The following is an 18161-nucleotide window of genomic DNA, read 5'->3' on the forward strand; positions in this document are numbered from 1 at the left end:
TGTCTTTTGTGTTTCTGCATGTTTCTTCACACTTCATCTCAGCTTTGGCATTTAAGTGCGTGTTAAATTCTGTTTTCAGGATAGCGTTAAAATGTTTTAAGCCTGGTTTGGCGTTTTTGAAGAGCTTTCACAAATTCTCCCACTTCCACCCCCTTCATCAATTCATTATAGTGTGACACCCACCTCCCTCACTTGTTTTTATGTCCTTAATGGACGTTAATAGTTTCTCACACACCCTGTAGCCATTGGTCTACGCTCTATATACTTTTATCAGGTCTATGTGAGAAGGTGCGTCTTTTCTTCTGGATGTGGCAAGAGTACGGGCCAGAGAGATCATGGTATTGTCCCTTAAGACTCTGGGAGCAAATGTAGCCTGTGGTTCCTATGGGATAAATGCACTTCGACTTGTATACCTATTGGGATAATGCAGTCTTACTGGGGGTACCCATGTTTCCCACTCTCTCCCCAGCGGGATCCTCTCAATTAGTCCCATCGAGGGGACCACACACACACACACACACACACACAGGCTGTTTTGAAGTGGCAGCTTTTGTTCAAACTCTCTGAATTAGACCACCAGGCTAGTCAGGTTGGACCCTACCGTGATCTGACCCAGAATTCCAAAGTCAGGCCAGTGCTCTTGGAGACGGATTTGGGGAGGTGTAAAAAAAACACTTAAACGAATGAAGCAATTTATATAGGTATTGAGGGTGGAAGGGAAGTTCTGTTTTGGGAAGATGTTTTGTTTGTCTACCCAAAGCTTTGAAATAAGCCTGTAGGCTGTTCAGGAGAAGTTAATCTCAGAGTTGATTAATTATGGGAAGGAAAACTGCCACAGTCAGAGCAGGCCTAGTAGCCCAAACTTAGTTTTCCTTCCCCTCTCCCCTTAACTCATCCGTAGAGAGATTCCGCAGAAGGATGGCATCGTTCCACAGGAAATGCCTTCTTAACACGCCGAGGGTAATGCAGGAAGGAGAAACCTTAGCCCTGTGTTTCCATTCTTTTGTTTCTCTTTAATCCCATTACCAGCAGCTGGCCCAGTCAGAGGCTGAGGCTGTGTTTGTGTTGGGCTGCGTTCAGTCCCCCTCCGCCACACAGCGCTCACTGGGTCTCTCTCATACTCTCCTCCACTGGGCCTTTTGAAGTGAGCTCCCTCTGTGCTGCCAAAACTCAGTCCATCTTAGGGATTAAGCCCAAATTGCATAAAGTCTGCCCTGGGAATTCTCAAGCCAGGAATGTGAAAAATGTTTAGACAGTAAGTGAACTTGACTGGTTGCGTTGTGGGTTATAGTTGAGCAGTTTGATGTCTTTTGTTGATTTCACTGCAGAAGCCTTGCAGACTTTCTAGCGTTTTGAGGTTTTATAAGAGGTCGTTAAAAAATAACTTCAATGTAAAAAGCACAGTTAATGGTCTGTTCGAGATTCTTCTGCAGATTTGTAGTATTTTGTGAAAGACTTGGTGTGTGTGTGTGTGAGAGAATGGGACAGTCACAGCAACGTATGCTACTCTTGTTGCAGCCCAGTAGACATATGATTGGCACAGCAGTCTCTGTGGTGTGTCCTGGGAGCCCCTGGCTCTCTGCTCTGCATGCCAGACAAATTAACAGTCTGCTCTGGTATCTGCAACTGGATATCCTGCAGCACTAAGCCATTCACCACGCTGACACACACACACACACGTTGCCACAGCACACCACACACACATTAAATGCCACACAGGTGTGAAAATGAGGTACCATTTATAAAGAAGGCTCCTTACCACAGAACATACCCCATCTGCATACACATAATGCTCAACATAGTGTATTCATATATGGAGTGTTGTTAATATGGCTGCAGTTTAGACTGGAAAGAATGTACGAAACCAAAGTTCTTTCCTTGAATACTTGTCAACGGAGAAATGGATGGGTTTTGGATGGCCATACTCACAGCAAGTCTGTGTGTGTGTGTGTGTGTACATCTGTCAGGATCAGGGGGGTTGTGCAGCTGACGGGCCATTCAGAGGGCCAGGGCTCAGGGCCATAGCTCTGCAGCTGCCCCCTCTCTGTGCCCTCATTGATGGACTAGATGGTGTTTACTCCCCACCCCCCAAATGGTTTATTGTGAACAAGAAGCATTTGTGTTTGGCTCTCTTGGGAGACTTTTTTTTTGCAGTTGTCTTGTCGAAAGCACTACATGTTACCCACAGACTTCTGCTAATGGGGCTATAAAATATAAAAATTGCATTGGACCAATTCATCCAGCTGAGCCCTTAGTAGGTGTGAGTGTAATGTAGAACAAATTGCCTTTCCTTGAGTGGGCAGAGTGGCTGCTATTGTGATAAACTCATCCAACAGTGTGGGGGTTTAAACAACAGCTAAGAAACATCCCCCAACTGTAATTGGACAAAGAGCCGCCCATTGTTCAACTGTCCCAAAAGAGTTAGGAGCGGTTTAACCGCTCTTCTGTTTATGGCGTGTTTATCTTGGGGCTAGATCTGATGCACCTGTTTGTCTCTCTCTCTCTCTCTGCTATTGGTCTGTGTACTACACAGCCGCCCCTATGTCGTCAGGTGTCAGGTCCGTTATTAGAACTGGGCTTGTGTCGAGACAGGTGGAGACCGACTTCCACGAATCCTGTGGCGTCTTTAAGGAGATTCATGTGCTGCGTCTCTACTGTGGGTAGGCCTCTGTATCACTCAATGTTAGAGGCCTGCATAAAAAAACACAGCTTTTACTGTTATTTCATGTTATCACATAAAGGTATTTCTTATCGGTGCTCTTTGTCTCAAGGTACTGACACTCGTTCTCTCCTTCCCCCTCTCTGTGTCCAGGCTTGGATGACAGCCTGCAGCAGTATGTGCCTAACTTTGAGCGGGAGAAGATCAGCGGGGAGCAGCTCCTGAAGATCTCCCATCAGGACCTGGAGGAGCTGGGTGTGGCCCGCATCGGACACCAGGAGCTGGTGCTGGAGTCCGTCGACCTGCTCTGTGCTCTGGTACGTACATGGTGCTCACATCTCAATCTCTATCTCACATCTCAACCCCTCCCCTGCAGGTCAATAAAAGCATGACAGATCATGAAAGCCCTTGTGTGAAAAAGGGATGATGGGACCAGGAGCTGGTTGTTCAGTGAGAATCTCTGGAGATGGAGCTATGGTCATCAGCCCTGCTGTCCCCTCTTTCGCTCTCTCGGTGCCAGTGTGTGCGTGTTTGAAATAGGCCCAGATTGTAGTTGGCAACCAGTGGTGCAGAATCTCTCATTTCCCACACAACTCAGTAGGGTGTAGAACACTGCTCCAGGACATTAGAGTAGGAAAGCTGTATTTCAGTCCAGATGGAGGGAAACCAGGCTTTGTAATCAGGCTCTATGGGCTCCAGGTCTGGTGGTTAGATTTGAGCTGGTGATTAGTAGTGGTCAGATGGGGAATCACATCACTTAGACATCACAGGACATGAAGGGGATGAAGAGAAGAAAGGGGTTATTGTGCTCTTTCTTTAGCTATATCTTTTCTGTTTCTCTCTCACACACACACACACAGAGAGAGAGAGAGAGGGTGAAATGTCAGGTCAGCTGTTGCATTCCCAGTGCACTCCTGGCCTCAGCCTTGTCTCTCACCCCAGTGGCTCATGGGAACGCTGATACGGCCTTCTAGCCTGGCGTCCGGCCATCCATCAAAAGAGCTGCCAGGAGAAGAGTTATGGTCAATACCACTGTCTTAAAGCTCAAAGAGAGGGAGAGAGCGGGACAGAAGCAGAGGGAGAGGTGCTCCTAAAACATTTACCAAGCTCAGACTGAAACAGGACCAGGTTTTCAAACAGATGGGATTGATTTGGGTTTTTATCGTTTCCTGTGTCAGCCCAGATTGCGGTCTTAAGTTTTGATCAGTGTCAGCGTTTATTTTTGTGAAATCCTTATGCTCCTTTAAAATGGCTCGCACTACTGATTTTTCCTCTATCAAGGTCCTTAAAGGAGCATTTCCATTCAGATTTTATCCTGCAATTCTCCCTGATCTTGTATTTATTCTGTAGAAAAGGAAACTTTAAGCAAACTTTAAGCAGTAGACCAACAGGTCACTTTACCCAAACAGATCTAATTTAGCTGGCACTGCTAAATACCCACCACCTAAATGCCAGAGGAGCCTGGTGTTGTCTGGTTAGACATGAGTGGTGTTCGTGCCCATGCCATCTGATCCTGGTTAGTTTGCTTCTGATTAAGGTTGCGATTCAGATGGGGAGTGCAACACATAGATTAATCCCAGCATGGTAGCTGCCAGTCTAAGGACCATGAGTCTATGTCCAGCTGTGGAATCCTGATCCTGGGATTGTCTGACAAAAGGTTGGAGACGGACCTCTGAAGCCTGTTGTTCCTTGATTCATCATCTCTAGGTAATATTCATTGGAAAGTAATTGTTGGATAGTGTCTGAGCTAGAGGTCGACCGATTAATCGGAATGGCCGATTTTAATTAGGGCCGGTTTCAAGTTTTCATAACAATCGGAAATCTGTATTTTTGGGCGCCGATTTCCGAGTATTTATTTGAAATTAAAAACAAACAACAACAAAAAATGTATACCTTTTATTTAACTAGGCAAGTCAGTTAAGAACACATTCTTATTTTCAATGACGGCCTAGGAACTGTGGGTTTAACTGCCTTGTTCAGGAGCAGAACGACACCTTGTCAGCTCAGGGGTCCAATCTTGCAACCGCACAGTTAACTAGTCCAACGCTCTAACCATTGCACTCCACGAGTAGCCTGCCTGTTACGCAAATGCAGTAGAAGCCAAGGTAAATTGCTAGCTAGCATTTAAATGTAACTTATAAAAAACAATCAATCATAATCACTAGTTATAACTACTAATCCAGTTTAGCTGGCAATATTAACCAGGTGAAATTGTGTCATTTGTCTTGCGTTCATTGCACGCAGTGTCAGGGTATATGCAACAGTTTGGGCTGCCTGGCTCATTGCGAACTATTTTGCCAGAATTTTACGTAATTATGACATACATTGAAGGTTGTGCAATGTAACAAGAATATTTAGATTTATGGATGCCACCCGTTAGATAAAATACTGAACGGTTCCGTATTTCACTGAAATAATAAACGTTTTGTTTTCGAAATGATAGCTTCTGGATTCGATCATATTAATGAGCAAAGGCTCGTATTTCTGTGTGTTATTATGTTATAATTAAGTCTGATTTGATAGAGCAGTCTGACTGAGCAGCAGCAGGCCCGTAATCATTCATTCAAACAGCACTTTCGTGCGTTTTGCCAGCAGCTGTTCGCAAGCACAGCGCTGTTTATGACTTCAAGCCGATCAGCAAAATGGCTGGTGTAAACCAATGTGAAATGGCTAGCTAGTTAGCTGGGTGTGCGCTAATACTGTTTCAAACGTCACTCGCTTTTAGATTTGGAGTAGTTATTCCCCTTGCGCTGTAAGGGCCGCAGCTTTTGTGGAGTGATGGGTAATGATGCTTCGAGTGTGGCTGTTGTCGATGTGTTCCTGTTTTGAGCCCAGGTGCGAGGAGAGGGACGGAAGCTATACTGTTACACTGGCAATACAATAGTGCCTATAAGAACATCCAATAGTCAAAGGTATATGAAATACAAATGGTATAGAGATAAATAGTCCTAAAAATACTATATTAACTACAACCTAAAACCTCTTACCTTGGAATATTGAAGTCTCATGTTAAAAGGAACCACCAACTTTCATATGTTCTGAGCAAGGAACTTAAACGTTAGCTTTTTTACATGGCACATATTTTACATGGCACACATTTTTACATGGCACATATTACTTTCTTCTCCAACACTTTGGTTTTGCATTATTTAAACCAAATTGAACATGTTTCATTATTTATTTGAGGCTAAATTGATTTTATTGATGTTTTATATTAAGTTAAAATAAGTGTTAATTCAGTATTGTTGTAATTGTCATTACAAATGAATAAATAAATAAAATCGGCTGATTAATCGGTATCCAATAATCTGTATCGGTATCGGCGTTGAAAAATCATAATCGGTCGACCTCTAGTCTGAGCATCCCTCTCTGGAGCAGAGATGGTGATAACCGCTTGAAGAGAAGACCCTAGGCGGTTACTGTGATCTTTGGGAACGGACACATGGAAATGCTTTTTACAGGGGTAGAAGGTAATGCTTATGCTATGATGAATCTGTGTCATACCTTATGCACCATAGCGTACATCCTTCAGTCCAGCCAGTGTTGGGGAAGCTACTCTGAAAATGTAGTTTTCCAAGTTACCAATTACTTCATCCTGGAAGAATTTAGGCTACACTAAAGCTACCATTAAGAAAAATATAGCTTACTTAACTGAAGTAACTTAGAAAAAGTACTTAGTTACATTTTTATCTAAATCTGAAATGTCAACTACAAATTGCAAGAACAGATCACTCTGGAGTCATAAGATAATGTGTAATTTAGCCTATTAAACATAACAGGTAAGAATTGGGCACATAGTGTTTCACGTGAGAATTGGGCAGGTCTGATGCTGAAAAATAAAGGACATTCTTGCCTACATATTTTTTTTTTTTGCTAAAAAAAAGTTGTTGTTCCAATAGTTAGCTACACCACTACATGGCAACACTACCCATATTTGAATATAGTTTAACTACCACCATGCTACTGCAAAATGTAATTACATTTGAACTAAATGTAGTTCACTACTCCCCAACACGGAGTCCAGCATCCCTTACTCTATGCTCAGGGTAATTGTGCCCAGATTTCTGCTCACCCCCAGAACCAGCGATTTAGTGAAGCCTCTTTGTTTTCTCTTGATGAGCTTCATAAATTTAACCCATATTCCCTCGTTTTTCCCCAGCATGTGTTTGTTATGGTTAACAAATCTTCCCCCAGTCCAGAGCCTTTGTTATTTCTCAAAATAACTTGAGTCTGTTAGGAGAGGATGATTATGTTATGTCATTCAGACAGAGGATCAGAGAGGATGTTTAGTCGTACTCGTTTCCCCCGCTAGTGACCCTGGGTTTGGAATGCCGGGCCAGCAGTGGCATGGAAACGCTCCTCGCACCCCCGATTGAGGAACCCTGGGTAAACAAGCTGGTCGTGCTGGTCTGCTGTGGCTCTTCTTCTTAAAAGATGCCTCTGTCTCACTGACCCCGTGGGAGGAAGACACACCCTCGTTTCAATTAACTTTAACTGGGGAGAGGTCACGGCTTATGAGTGGAACAACCAGCTGACAAACACCAGACCCCTCTCGCTGTGGGGGTCAAACAGTCCATCTCTTCTCTTTGTGGTCACACAACAGTCCTTTCACAGTAGACAGGATATCCCCTGTACTGGTCATGGAGCCACATGGTCGATGGTCATGAGATAGTCTGAACCTTCTTTGCTGTTGAATGCTTTTAGAAGCATGTTCTTACATCAGAGTTGTGTATCTGTTCTCGTCTCGTAAATGAGTAGAACCTTCTATCACACGTGTCTTAACTTGGCTCTCGTTGCCATAGTCCCTTTCCCTCAGCAGGATGTTAGACTGGCTGACTTAATGTAGCCCTTTGGTACCACTGAAATTACAGCTCACACAGGCAGAAGTCATCTGAGCAAGCTGGTCTCTGGAGACAGAGGAAGAACATGTTAATTATTCAAACTGGGACTCTCAGAAACATAATGACTTCTGCAGAGATCCATCTTGAAACCCAACACCTCTGTTTTTCCTTTGGAACCCCAGCAGCCTGCTCATAGGAGAAGAGCCCCCCCCCCCCTATTGTATCCCAGAGCCATGGAATAGATATTAAAGGCACAGTGGCTAAGTAGTGCGGTGGAAACTGCTGCGTGGTGTTTTACTGTCCACTGTGGACCTGTCCCTTCGAGGAGCATACCAGACTCTCTTTTCAGGAGCAGGAAACAGATGTGGCCCCCACCTGGCTGATTGACGGGGGTGGGGGAATGCCCATCTTGGGCCATGTTCCTGCCGTGTTCCTCTGGTGGTGTCAGGTGATGCGTACCGTTGGGCCCCTGCGGTGAGGGGCAGGAAGAACCTGTTGTGATGGGCCTCCTCAGGTCTCCTGTGAACACTTCTCCATGTCTGTCAGGATACAGGGCCTATCTGGAGGCCCGAGCAGATCCTATTCAGAACAGTCACTAGCTCAGCATAATAAAATGGATTCAAATGGAGTGGATTTGATTTGATACACACATTATTCACCTGGTGACTGTTCCTATTAGTTGCTACAGCTGAAGTGGAGGTATTGAACTTCTGCATAGCAGTCCGAGCTGGTGTTTCTGTGTGTGATTGGCCCGCTAATGACAAAGCCAGAGGTGCTGTTTGATCTTAACTCACTCTCTACAGCTTAGTGTCAAAGTCTCACTATTTCTGTTTTGGTTCAACACATTTGCTGTGTGTCTTTTCATGATCCGTGTGGGCTTTTCGAGCGCCTGAGATATGTAGACACATCTTTTCTCCATTTCTTCTCCTGGTATAAATCTGCCTAACGTTCATGAAGTTTCCATAATGACCTAAGGCTCTGCGTGTCTCAGTGGCCTTCTGAAAGAGCAATTTGGATACTGAGATGTGGTAAATTTGACGTGTTATGAGTTTGCACATATGGCTGTTTTTCCTAGCCACCGTGCTGCTACATCTGCATTGCTTGCTGTTTGGGGTTTTTGGCTGAGTTTCTGTACAGCACTTTGACATCTGCTGATGTAAAAAAAAAAAAAAATGGTGATTGATTGCTACCTCAGCCCCATGCAGCTCGATAGGGACGACTCTAGGATGAGGTAAGTAATCTGTTCCTGAGTAAATGCTCCTGATATAAAATGGCAGCTGAGTGGAGTTAGCTGCTGATCACTTGCAGGTTTCCTCAGTGTGGAGTTGGTCCGAGCGAGCGCAGGCTATTTTCAGCTCTTTAGCGTATTTAGCCATTACCGTGCCAGTCAGGCTGAGGCTGGTGTGGATGCAACAGCCTGTGAGCCATCTTACTTTTCTTTTTTTTTTTGGGGGGGGGGGGGGACTTGGCCAGACTAAAATCTAAAATGTAGAAGTGTTTTTAATGCAGCGCTACACTAACCAGAACAAGCAGCTGACTGGTTTCATGATGAATATAGCCGATGTGATGTTTGATAAGAGCATTGCAGTCTGAACAGGGCTGTATTACCAAACTGCACACAGGGCACATGACCCCCAAGGGGCACCTCGGATATACGGCTCCCTCAGGAACAGACCCTGACCCCAGTGATCTGCTTGAAGAGGAGGTGGAGAAAGAGAGGCAGGAAGGCTTCCTTCTGAAGAGTAGGCAGCAATCGAATAAACCTCCACTCCCCTAAATTCTGCTCGCAAGCATGCTATCTTTGGACAGTAAAATGGCAGAGTTATTGGGAAGATTAAACTACCAACGTGACATTAAAAACTAACATCGTATGCTTCATGGATTCGTGACTGAACGACAACAATATCAACATACAGCTGGCTGGTTATATGGTGTACCGGCAGGATAGAACAGCGGCGGCTGGTGAGACCAGGGGCGGCGGTCTATGTACTTTTGTAAACAACAGCTCTAAGGAAGTTTCGAGCCATTGCTCTCCTGCGGTAGTTTCTCATGGTAAGCTGCAGACTACATTACTTACCGAGAGAGTTCTCATCTATATTCTTTGTAGCTGTTTACTTACCACCACAGTCAGAGGCTGGCACCAATATAGCATTGAATGAGTTGTATTCTGCCATAAGCAAACAAGAAAACGCTCACCCAGAGGCGGCGCAGGGAAACTTAAATCAGTTTTACCTCATTTCTATCAGCATGTTAAATGTGCAACCAGAGGAAAAATAACCCTGGACCACCTATACTCCACACACAGAGATGCATACAAAGCTCTCCCTCGCCCTCCATTTGTCAAATCTGACCATAATTCTATCCTCCTGATTCCTGCTTACAAGCAAAAATTAAAGCAGGAAGCACCAGTGACGAGATAAATAAAATGTGGTCAGATGAAGCAGATCCTAAGCTACAGGACTGTTTTGCTAGCATAGACTGGAATATGTTCAATGACAATAAGTGCATCGATGACGTCGTCCCCACCGTGACCGTACGAACATACCAGAAACCATAGATTACAGGCAGCATCCGCACTGAGATAAAGGCTAGAGCTGCCGCTTTCAAGGAGCGGGACTCTAACCCGGAAGCTAGTAAGAAATCCCTCTAAGCCCTTCGACGAACCATCGAACAGGCAAAGCATCAATACAGGACTAAGATCTAGTCTTACTACACAGTCTCTGGCGCTTGGCGGATGTGGCAGGGCCTGCAAACCATTAGACTACAAAGGGAAGCACAACCGAGAGCTGCCCAGTGACACGAGTCTACCGGATGAGCGAAACTGCTTCTATACTCGCTTCAAGGCAAATAACACTGAAACATGCATGAGAGCACCAGCTGTACCGGAAGACTGATCACGCTCTCTGCAGCTGATGTCAGTCAGGCCTTTAAGACAGGTCAACATACATCAGCATGTGCTGACCAACTAGCAAGTGTCTTCACTAACATTTTCAACCTCTCCCTGTCTGAGTCTGCTTAAAACATGTTGGTATTACAGACTGCCATAGTGCCTGTGCCCAAGAACACAAAGGTAACCTACCTAAATGACTACCGACCCATAGCACTCACGTCTGTAGCCACGAAGTGCTTTGAAAGGCTGACTCACATCAACACCATCATCCCAGAAACCCTAGACCCACTCCAATTTGCATTACCGCCCCAACAGATCCACAGATGCAGTCTCTATTGCACTCCACACTACCCTTTCCCACCTGGACAGAAGGAACACTTATGTGAGAATGCTATTCATTGACTACAGCTCAGCGTTCAACACCATAGTGCACTCAAAGCTCATCAATAAGCTAAAGACCCTGGGACTGAACACCCCCTCTGAAACTAAATGCATGCTCTTCAACCGTTCGCTGCCCACACCCGCCCGCCCGACTAGCATCACTACTCTGGATGGTTCTGACTTAGAATATGTGGACAACTACAAATACCTAGGTGTCTGGCTAGACTGTAAACTCTCCTTCCAGACTCATATTAAACACCTCCATTCCAAAATTAAATCTAGAATCGGCTTTCAATTCCGCAACTTAGCTTCTTCACTCACGTCGCCAAACATACCCGAGTAAAACTGACTATCCTACCGATCCTTGACTTCGGCGATGTCATTTACAAAATAGCCTCCAACACTCTACTCAGACTGCATCCAGTTTGCTATCACAGTGCCATCTGTTTTGTCACCAAAGCCCCATATACCACCCACCACTGCGACCTGTATGCTCTAATCGGCTGGCCCTCGCTACATATTTGTCGCCAAACCCACTGGCTCCAGGTCATTTAAGTCTTTGCTAGGTAAAGCTTCACCTTATCTCAGCTCACTGGTCTGGATAACAACACCCACCCGTAGCGCGCACTCCAGCAGGTATAGCTCACTGGTCATCCACAAAGCCAACACCTCATTTGGCCGCCTTTTCTTCCAGTTCTCTGCTGCCAATGACTGGAACGAATTGCAAAAATCGCTGAGGCTGATGACTTATTTCCCTCACTAACTTTAAACATTAGCTAACCGATCGCTGCAGCTGTACATAGCCCATCTGTAAATAGCCCATCCAATCTACCCATCTCATCCCCATATTATTTTTATTTACTTTTCTGCTCTTTTGCACACCAGTATTTCTACTTGCACATTTATCACTCCAGTGTTAAGTTGCTAAATTGTAATTACTTTGCTACTATGGCCTATTTATTGCCTACCACCTCACTCCATTTGCACACACTGTATATAGACTTTCTTTCTATTGTGTTATTGACTGTACGCTTGTTTATTCCATGTGTAACTCTGTTGTTTGTGTCACACTGCTTTGCTTTATCTTGGCCAGGTCCCAGTTGTAAATGAGAACTTGTTCTCAACTAGCCTACCTGGTTAAATAAAGGTGAAATAAAAATAAAAATGTGGGAAGCCCCCAAGTGGTAAGGGTAGGTAACAACACATCCGCCACGCCGATCCTCAACACAGGGGCCCCTCAAGGGTGCGTGCTCAGCCCCCTCCTGTACTCCTTGTTCACTCATGACTGCATGGCCAGGCACGACTCCAACACCATCATTACATTTGCCAATGACACAACAGTGGTAGGCCTGATCACCGACAACAACGAGACAGCCTATAGGGAGGAGGTCAGAGACTGGGCCGTGTGGTGCCAGGACAACAACCTCTCCCTCAATGTGATCAAGACAAAGGAGATGATTGTGGACTACAGGAAAAAGAGGACAGAGCACGGCTCCATTCTCATTAACGGGGCTGCAGTGGAGCAGGTTGAGAGCTTAAAGTTCCTTGGTGTCCACATCACCAACAAACTAACATGGTCAAAGCACACCATGACAGTCGTGAAGCGGGCATGACAAAACCTATTCCCCCTCAGCAGACTGAAAAGATTCTGCGTGGGTCCTCAGATCCTCAAAAGGTTCTACAGCTGCACCATCGAGAGCATGTTGCACTGGTTGCATCACTGCCTGGTGTGGCAACTGCTCGGCCTCTGACCCCAAGGCACTATAGAGGCTAGCGTGAACGGCCCAGTACATCACCTGGGCCAAGCTTCCTACCATCCAGGACCTCTATACCAAGCGGTGTCAGGAAGGCCCTGAAAATTGTCAGACTCCAGCCACCCTAGCCATGGACTGTTCTCTCTGCTACCGCACCGCAAGCAGTACCAGAGTGTCAAGTCTAGGTCCAAGAGGCTTCTTAACAGCTTCTACCCCCAAGCCATAAGACTCCTGAACATCTAGTCAAATGGATACCCAGATGATTCACATTGCCTCTGCCCCTCTCCACACCACTGCCACTCTCTGTTGTCATCTATGGATAGTCACTTTAATTAACTCTGCCTACATTTACTTCCTAAACTAACCAGTGCCCCGCACATTGACTCTGTACCGGCACCCCCCTGTATGTATATATATATATATATATATTTTTTTTTTTACTGCTCCTCTTTAATTACTTGTTACTTTAATCTCTTATTCTTATCTGTATTTTTTTAAACTGCACTGTTGGTTAGGGGCTTGTAAGTAAGCATTTCACTGTTGTAATAAAATTTGATTTGATAACAAATAGTTAGTATATAATTACAAACTTTGTAGAATTGCAGGAAATTAGCTTTAAATCTGCACAATTCTCTCGGCTTAATGACGAAATGTGAACAAAATCATAAAATGAGCTGTAAAACCTCAACAAATCTGCCTCATGGCAAAAAGTGTAGAATTGCACTGCAACATTTTCTCTTAGCCTCATGACAAAATGTGTAGAATAGCATAAAACTTCAAATTTGGGGGCCCAAATGCGGTATTCTGGCCCTGGTTAAGGTTACTACAAGCTTAACTCCTTTGATCTACCTGCATGCGGGTGGAGTGGGATTTTTGATTACACAGTTGATAACATGATATCCTCGCCAGTCCCACTCCCTTCCACAAGGGGGCGATAGCAAAGTTGTAAAAAAAGAAATGTTCTTTTCATTTTGTGAAAGCAAAGAAGGGTCACCTTCCCTTGCTACTGAAGTGGCAAGCTGGCAGTCTGGCAGTCTGGCTCGCCGGCAGTCTGGCTCGCCGGCTGTCTGGCTCGCCGGCAGTCTGGCTCGCCGGCAGTCTGGCTCGCCGGCAGTCTGGCTCGCCGGCAGTCTGGCTCGCCGGCAGTCTGGCTCGCCTTTTTAGCTTCCCACATTTCCATGTGAAATAATCCGATTTATAATTAAAATAAGATGCCCTGGCAAATATTCTTATGCTTGCCAGTGTAACCGAAAACATTTACCCCAGTTTGATCTACTGCTTGTGTATTCATTCCCATATCAGCTAAAAATAGAAAGTCATGTTTTGGTCATGGAGAAAAAAAGCTCATGGCCAGCTAGTTATCTACAAAGGATTTAGTTCCATTTCTAGTTATTACTTCTAAACAGTATACCTGATGTTGGCACAAGATGCAGGGAAAGTTGCTTAATCCAGTATAATGAAATGTAATGTACAACATACAAAATTCACAAATTCTACAGCACAACTGCAGAGTTATGGCTTAAGTGTAAAACAAATTAATAACTCAATAATCCATGCTTTCTGGGAATGCTATAAAGTCCGGAAATTGTGGGCATAGCTAGAAAGTTGGCTGTCAGGAGTATTACAATGTAAATGTACTTTTTAATCCATCTCTCTGCATATTTTAAGACATGGCATATGGGGGTGTAGTTAGTTTCCCAATGGGCTTATCACTCATCTTGAAAAATCTTGGAAGTCAGTCAATCCACCATCATTGACATAATGGAAAAATAGTTCATGTTTTAATATTGAAACAGCAAGGGTGACTGAAGAAAAACAAATTGGTACAATTTAATGCAGGTACTAGGGATGGGGGTGTGAGCATGCGAGTCTGGCAGATGAGATGTAGTCCTTGTTTGTGTCTGTAAGTTGTTGTTCGTTTGTATAAGTTGATATCTGGAGTGTAAAAAATGTAAATAAAATAAAAAGATTCCAAAATATATATTTTTGTTGGATTCTTGTTTGGTTTGTTGTTTGAACTCTCGCTAAGACTGTCGTTAGGGCCACATGAGGGCAGGTACAGGTCATAAAATTGCCTCAAATAAGGTATTTCTTTGGCAAATAGGACCCATTATATCAGCTTGGTATTTTCAGGGTCGATAACTCTGAAAGCGAAAATCTCTTTCTAAACAGTTGAAGTGAAAACTAGGTTGGGTGTGTCTGTCAATCATTTGCCTAATCACTTTTCCTGGAGCAAGTCAGGGTTGTAAGGGCAATATGAATGAACAGTATATAGATCTGGGGCCGGGCTTACGCTTCTGCCCTCACGCTTTATGCCTTCACTTGCGCTTCTGCCCTCCGATACACTGCACCTTTCTGTTAAGAGTCTGATCACAGCAGCAGTACACTACATGTAGTCTTCCCTTTGACCGTGTGAATGGTCTGTAAATTAGTGGATTGCGCAAGGAGGAAATAGCCTGGCACAGGAATGCAAACTTTGCCTGCTATATGGGAATCAGGTGTGGGAATCTGGGGTGATGCCTCCCTCCTTCCCGAGGGTTGAGCCAGAGATGGACATGAAGAATGCAGGGGAATTTCATCCCAGAGGTGCCGAGTGAGACATGGCTTCTTTTAAATAATGTGTGTCATATAGCATTACAATTAATAACCCACATTTACTCTGCAGGAAACATGTTTGTCTGTGAAATGAAATCGAGCCATAAAAATCTGGAAACTCTGTTCTGATCAAGAATGTGGCTGCTATGACGATTGCTTGATTGATTGACATTCACTGTGATCACTGTAACATACTGTACACTTTCTTCTATGACTAAAATGATAACCTCTCAAACTCAACTCTTCTCTCCTCTCTTCCCCTCTCAGAACTACGGAGTGGAGACCGACAACCTAAAGGATCTGGTGGTGAGGATGAGAGCGGCCACCAACGGCCTGCACATGTCCACGTCAGACCACAGGAAGAGCCCGACGTACGACGGCAGCACTTCCCGGAAACCTCCCAATAACTTCCTAACCTCTGTAGTGGAGCTCATCGGAGCAGCCAAGAGCCTCCTGGCCTGGCTGGATAGGTAAGACCTAACCTCTATGGTAACGATAGTCCTAGCTACATAAAATCTGCTCTATATATTCTAGCCCACGGACTGCCATTTGGGTTAGCTGTAACGTTAGTGTTTCCTACGCATAGGCATCATTGAGCTCACTGAATCCCCTAATGACTACAATATGCTGCTACACTACACATTAAAGGCATTGGTTTTCCTCGGCCTCTACAGACTACACCAGAAACACAGCTCTTCTCTCTCAGGAGAGTTTCCAGAAAGGGTTTGAGGACATATGAGGGAAAAGGAGTACAAGTCTGGTGGTTTCCTCTACCGCTGTCTAGTCATTGTCCAGAGAATATCCAGATGAGATTTCAGAATCAATCTAGCCACACAGATGCACATTCTTTTCATAGCATTTGTTTTCAAGATTACTGTCAGTTAATTTAACCAAAGGCAGTATTTTCTGAAAATAGTAGTAGTCATGTTAACATGTTGACCTTATTTATTTTTTTCTGCTGAGGTTTGTTTCCAGAACCAAAATGTATATAATGTGACTAAAGGTTCACCAGTACTGTTCTTTTCCTATGAACTGCATCCTCGAGGTGGCTCTATGTCACTCTGTTGTCCCACTGTAAGATTAACCCCCTTATCAAGCTCTCCTGACAACTACTGTATCTCAGTGCTGTCAGGGACATGACCTGAGGATGTCATGCCAAAATGGCCTTTCAATCTTCTCTCTCGTTGCAGTACGCCCCTGACTGGGATCAGTGACTTCACCACCACCAAGAATAAGATCATTCAGCTGTGTCTGGACCTCACCACCACAGTTCAACAGGTCTACTCACTCACTCACTCACACACAACAGTGCATGTGTAGCTCTACCCTGAAAAACCACCTCTTACCTCTTTCCACTCAAGGCAGACTAGCCTGTAGGCATACACATGTAGAATTAAGTAAAGGAGCAGGGGGTTATGGGAACTGGGGAGAGTGGGGGCTGTGATATGACATCAGCCTGAAGCCAGTAGCCTGAAGCCAGTAGCCTGTCTGAACACAGTACAGGTTAGCTAATGAGGAGACCCCCAACCGTGGTGGTTTTTAACGGCAATCGCAGCCTCTGCGTTTACAGTTTCATAAAAACCCCTGGTGCTCTTTAAAAAGCATCTGCCAACATTCCTTAGGCTGCATTATTCCCCTGGCCATGTGGTTCCAGTCCGCCCCCCCCCAGCGGGAGAGCATACTATCTGTGTGTACATCCTGTGGAGGATTAATGCACGGTGGGTTGAGGTAGTGGTACGGTGCTCTCCTTCACTGCCACATATTAGATGTTTACCTCCTTTTAAAAAGTAGCAAATCAGCAAACCTCCTTCTAGGTTAAATGTGTTTGATTTGGCCACAGGCTGGCAGATTGCTAAGGGTCTATTTATCTCAGATTTATAGAATGAATATTTCCAGGTTGTTTTCCAAACTGGTTATGTTATGTATGTAATGTGTGTGTGTAATGTATGTATGTATGTATGTATGTATGTATGTATGTATGTATGTATGTATGTATGTATGTATGTATGGATGTATGTATGTATGTATGTATGTATGTATGTATGTAGTATGTATGTATGTATGTATGTATGTATGTATGTATGTATGTATGTATGTATGTATGTATGTATGTATGTATGTATGTTGATGTATGTATGTATGTATGTATGTATGTATGTATGTATGTATGTATGTATGTATGTATGTATGTATGTATGGTATGTAGGTATGTATGTATGTATGTAGTATGTTAGTATGTATGTATGTATGTATGTATGTATGTTGTATGTATGTATTATGTATGTAGTATGTTGTAGGTATGTATGTATGTATGTATGTATGTATGTATGTATGTATGTATGTATGTATGTATGTATGTATGTATGTATGTATGTATGTATGTATATGTATGTATGTATGTATGTATGTATATGTATGTAGTATGATGTATGTATGTATGTATGTATGTATGAGTATGTATGTATTGTATGTAATGTATGTATGTATGTATGTATGTATGTATGTATGTATGTATGTATGTATGTATGTATGTATGTATGTATGTATGTATGTATGTATGTATGTATGTATGTATGTATGTTATGTATGTATGTATGTATGTATGTATGTATGTATGTATGTATGTATGTATGTATGTATGTATGTATGTATGTATGTATGTATGTATGTATGTATGTATGTATGTATGTAATGTATGTATGTATGTATGTATGTATGTATGTATGTATGTATGTATGTATGTATGTATGTATGTTATGTATGTATGTATGTATGTATGTATGTATGTATGTATGTATGTATGTATGTATGTTGTATGTATGTATGTATGTATGTATGTATGTATGTATGTATGTATGTATGTATGTATGTATGTATGTATGTATGTATGTATGTATGTATGTATGTATGTATGTATGTATGTATGTATGTATGTATGTATGTATGTATGTATGTATGTATGTATGTATGTATGTATGTATGTATGTATGTATGTATGTATGTATGTATGTATGTATGTATGTATGTATGTATGTATGTAT

The 18161-nt window shown here is 43.5% G+C and overlaps 1 protein-coding gene across 2 annotated transcripts in view; it reads left to right on the forward strand.

The window, feature by feature from the left end:
• LOC109903945 (connector enhancer of kinase suppressor of ras 3) overlaps positions 1-18161 on the forward strand; it is a 58905-nt gene that overhangs the window by 25185 nt on the left and 15559 nt on the right. For both annotated transcript variants that reach the window (XM_020500974.2, XM_020500973.2), the window contains exons 2-4: positions 2813-2976; positions 15388-15590; positions 16311-16398. In XM_020500974.2, the coding sequence (XP_020356563.1) occupies positions 2813-2976; positions 15388-15590; positions 16311-16398 (455 nt within the window). The remainder of the gene's footprint in view (positions 1-2812; positions 2977-15387; positions 15591-16310; positions 16399-18161) is intronic.

Source organism: Oncorhynchus kisutch, linkage group LG14 (assembly GCF_002021735.2).
Source record: "Oncorhynchus kisutch isolate 150728-3 linkage group LG14, Okis_V2, whole genome shotgun sequence".
Classification (NCBI taxonomy): Eukaryota; Metazoa; Chordata; class Actinopteri; order Salmoniformes; family Salmonidae; genus Oncorhynchus; species Oncorhynchus kisutch.